Here is a 2382-nt window from a genome sequence, read left to right on the forward strand (position 1 = left end):
AATCAAAAAAATTTGATCAAATTGCCCAATCTTTCATTGAGAGGCTAGAAAATTGACAAAGGTCAAACAAAACCTTGTGCACAACCAATGTAGATTTAAAGCTTAAATTCTCTCAAACCACTACACCGAATTGAATGATATCATATTCATTCGAAAGCTAAGCTCCAGTGCTTCAAAATGTTTTCAACCTCACTAAATTTCATCAACTACAACTCAAGTTATACCCAGAAAAAGAGAGAGGGAAAGCACACCCCATCCTACCTCATACCCCTGCCTCCCCTCAGCCCTCCATCTCAGTGCTCGCACTCAACCTATCTCAACCGTCGATAGCCATATGATCCAACGTTCCATATTTGAAACTATAAGGGTAATGATCCGAGTGTAGTGGTGGCAGACCAATCAACGCTTACTTCTCGTCTCCCGTTTTCGCCATCGGTCCGTATTTAAATCCGCTCGTCGGTTCTCGTTTGCCAAAGCACGCTCCACCTCCTGCTGTCCCTCAGCCTCCCCTCAGCCTCTCTCTCTTCCCAAAACCTAACCCTAATTATTCTCTCTCGTCTCGTTTTCTCTCCAACGTGTAGCCATGGCTGGAGAGGAGACCACGCTGGAGGTGGTGGAGGAGAAGGTCCAGGATCCAGCGCCTGCGGAGCCCAAGGCGGAGGATCCCCCGACCAAGGCGACGGCCAAGCCGAAGAAGGCCAAGGAGCCCAAGGCTAAGAAGCCTTCCGCTCCCAGGAAGCCCCGATCTCCTCCTGCCCACCCCCCTTACATCGAGGTGAGTTCTCGCCCATTTCGATCCCTAATTCGCCTCTTCCTGTCGGTTTCCATGGATCTGATCACTTGATTTTGTTTTGAAACACTAGATGATCGGAGAGGCGATCACGTCGCTGAAGGAGAGGACTGGATCGAGCCAGTACGCGATCACCAAGTTTATTGAAGACAAGCACAAGGCCCACCTCCCCCCCACGTTCCGCAAGCTTCTCCTCCTCCAGCTGAAGAAGCTCACCGCCAGCGGCAAGCTCACCAAGATCAAAAACTCTTACAAGCTCTCGCCATCTCGCTCTCGAGCTCCGGCGAGGCCCGTCCCCGCTCCCGCTCCGGCGAAGACCAAAGTGAAACCCAAGCCCAAGCCCATCGCGGCGGCCAAGCCGAAGCCCAAGCCCAAGCCCAAGACTGCTGCGGCAGCGAAGCCCAAGACGAGGACGAGGCTGGCGGCGGATGCGAAGCCGAAGCCGAAGGCGACGGGCGCGGCCAAGCCCAGAGCTGCCGCGGTCAAGCCCAAAGCTGCCGCGGCCAAGCCGAAGCCCAAGCCGAAGCCGAAGCCGAAGCCTAAGCCTGCGGCGAAGGTAGCGAAGGCGAAGGCGAAGACCCGGTCGGCGAAGGCGGCGAAGACCTCTGCCAAGGACACGCCCGGGAAGAAGGCCGCCTCGCCGGCGAAGCCTGCAGCCGTCCCGAAGAAGGCCGCCGCAGCCAAGGCGGCCCCGAAGAAGGCGAAAGCCGGGAAGCCCGCCGCGAAGCCTCCGTCGAAGAAGGCCCCTGCGAGGAAGGCCAAAAAGTAGGTTTTTTTTTAAAAAAAAAATCCCGAGGGGCTGTTGTTTGTAAATTTGATGATGTAGTAGGGGAATGCACCGCGTTTGCATGCCTTTGCGGGTTTTTTAGACAAGGGAAATATTTGCACACCGCTCTTCTATCCGATAATTCCTGTTTCGTCTTATCCGTTTCAATCCGGAATTGGCTATCTACAGTTGGGTCCAACACCGTGTTGTTATGTATCTCGCTATCACAGGTCGTGCATGGTTGGATTACCGTCCTTGTTTGTGGTGGTGGTGGCCTTGTTTATAGCGGTGGCATTGACTTTGGTTGGAGGTGGTGGTCGCCATGGCATGAATTCGTGGCAGTGGTGATGCATTACTTGATTGTGACGGTGAATAATGTCGTTAACCAAATACTTTTAAAAAAATAAGTATAGAATTTTAAATAATCAAATTATAAAAGTTTAGAATAAATTTATCTTGGTGTGACGTATTTTTAATTTATTAAGGAAATTTTATTCCCGAAGTTTTTTCACATGGGTCTTATTGCAGTTTTTTTTATATATTTTCCTTTTTTGGATGAAGTTTTACATTTTCTTTCAAATAGTGGGGAATCATTTTAGTCAATGGTTGTATAAGAAAATTTATATTAACCGGTTTCCAAATCAATTATTCCCTCGAGTCCTTCGTTCCGTTGCCTTCCCACCCTGTAGAAGACACTGTTATGATCTCCGGTAGCAATGGCGGTGTGGAGAACGAAGGCGAGGTTGACGAAGGCGGTGGTGCAGAGGCGAGGGTCCTTGAGGTTGCAGTAGGTGGCGGAGCCGGAAAGGACGTCGAGGAGGTGGTG

The 2382-nt window shown here is 51.0% G+C and overlaps 1 protein-coding gene across 1 annotated transcript; it reads left to right on the plus strand.

The window, feature by feature from the left end:
• Window positions 1–392: 392 nt before the first annotated feature.
• Window positions 393–1698, plus strand: LOC103723452 (uncharacterized). The gene is made up of 2 exons (XM_008814361.6): window positions 393–775; window positions 864–1698. Exons 1-2 carry the CDS (start codon window positions 584–586, stop codon window positions 1557–1559), a joined length of 888 nt encoding a protein of 295 aa, XP_008812583.3. The 5' UTR covers window positions 393–583; the 3' UTR covers window positions 1560–1698.
• Window positions 1699–2382: the final 684 nt, after the last annotated feature.

Source organism: Phoenix dactylifera, chromosome 5 (assembly GCF_051530095.1).
Source record: "Phoenix dactylifera cultivar Ajwa chromosome 5, Ajwa_hap1_PhDact_Kaust_v1.1, whole genome shotgun sequence".
Lineage (NCBI taxonomy): Eukaryota > Viridiplantae > Streptophyta > Magnoliopsida > Arecales > Arecaceae > Phoenix > Phoenix dactylifera.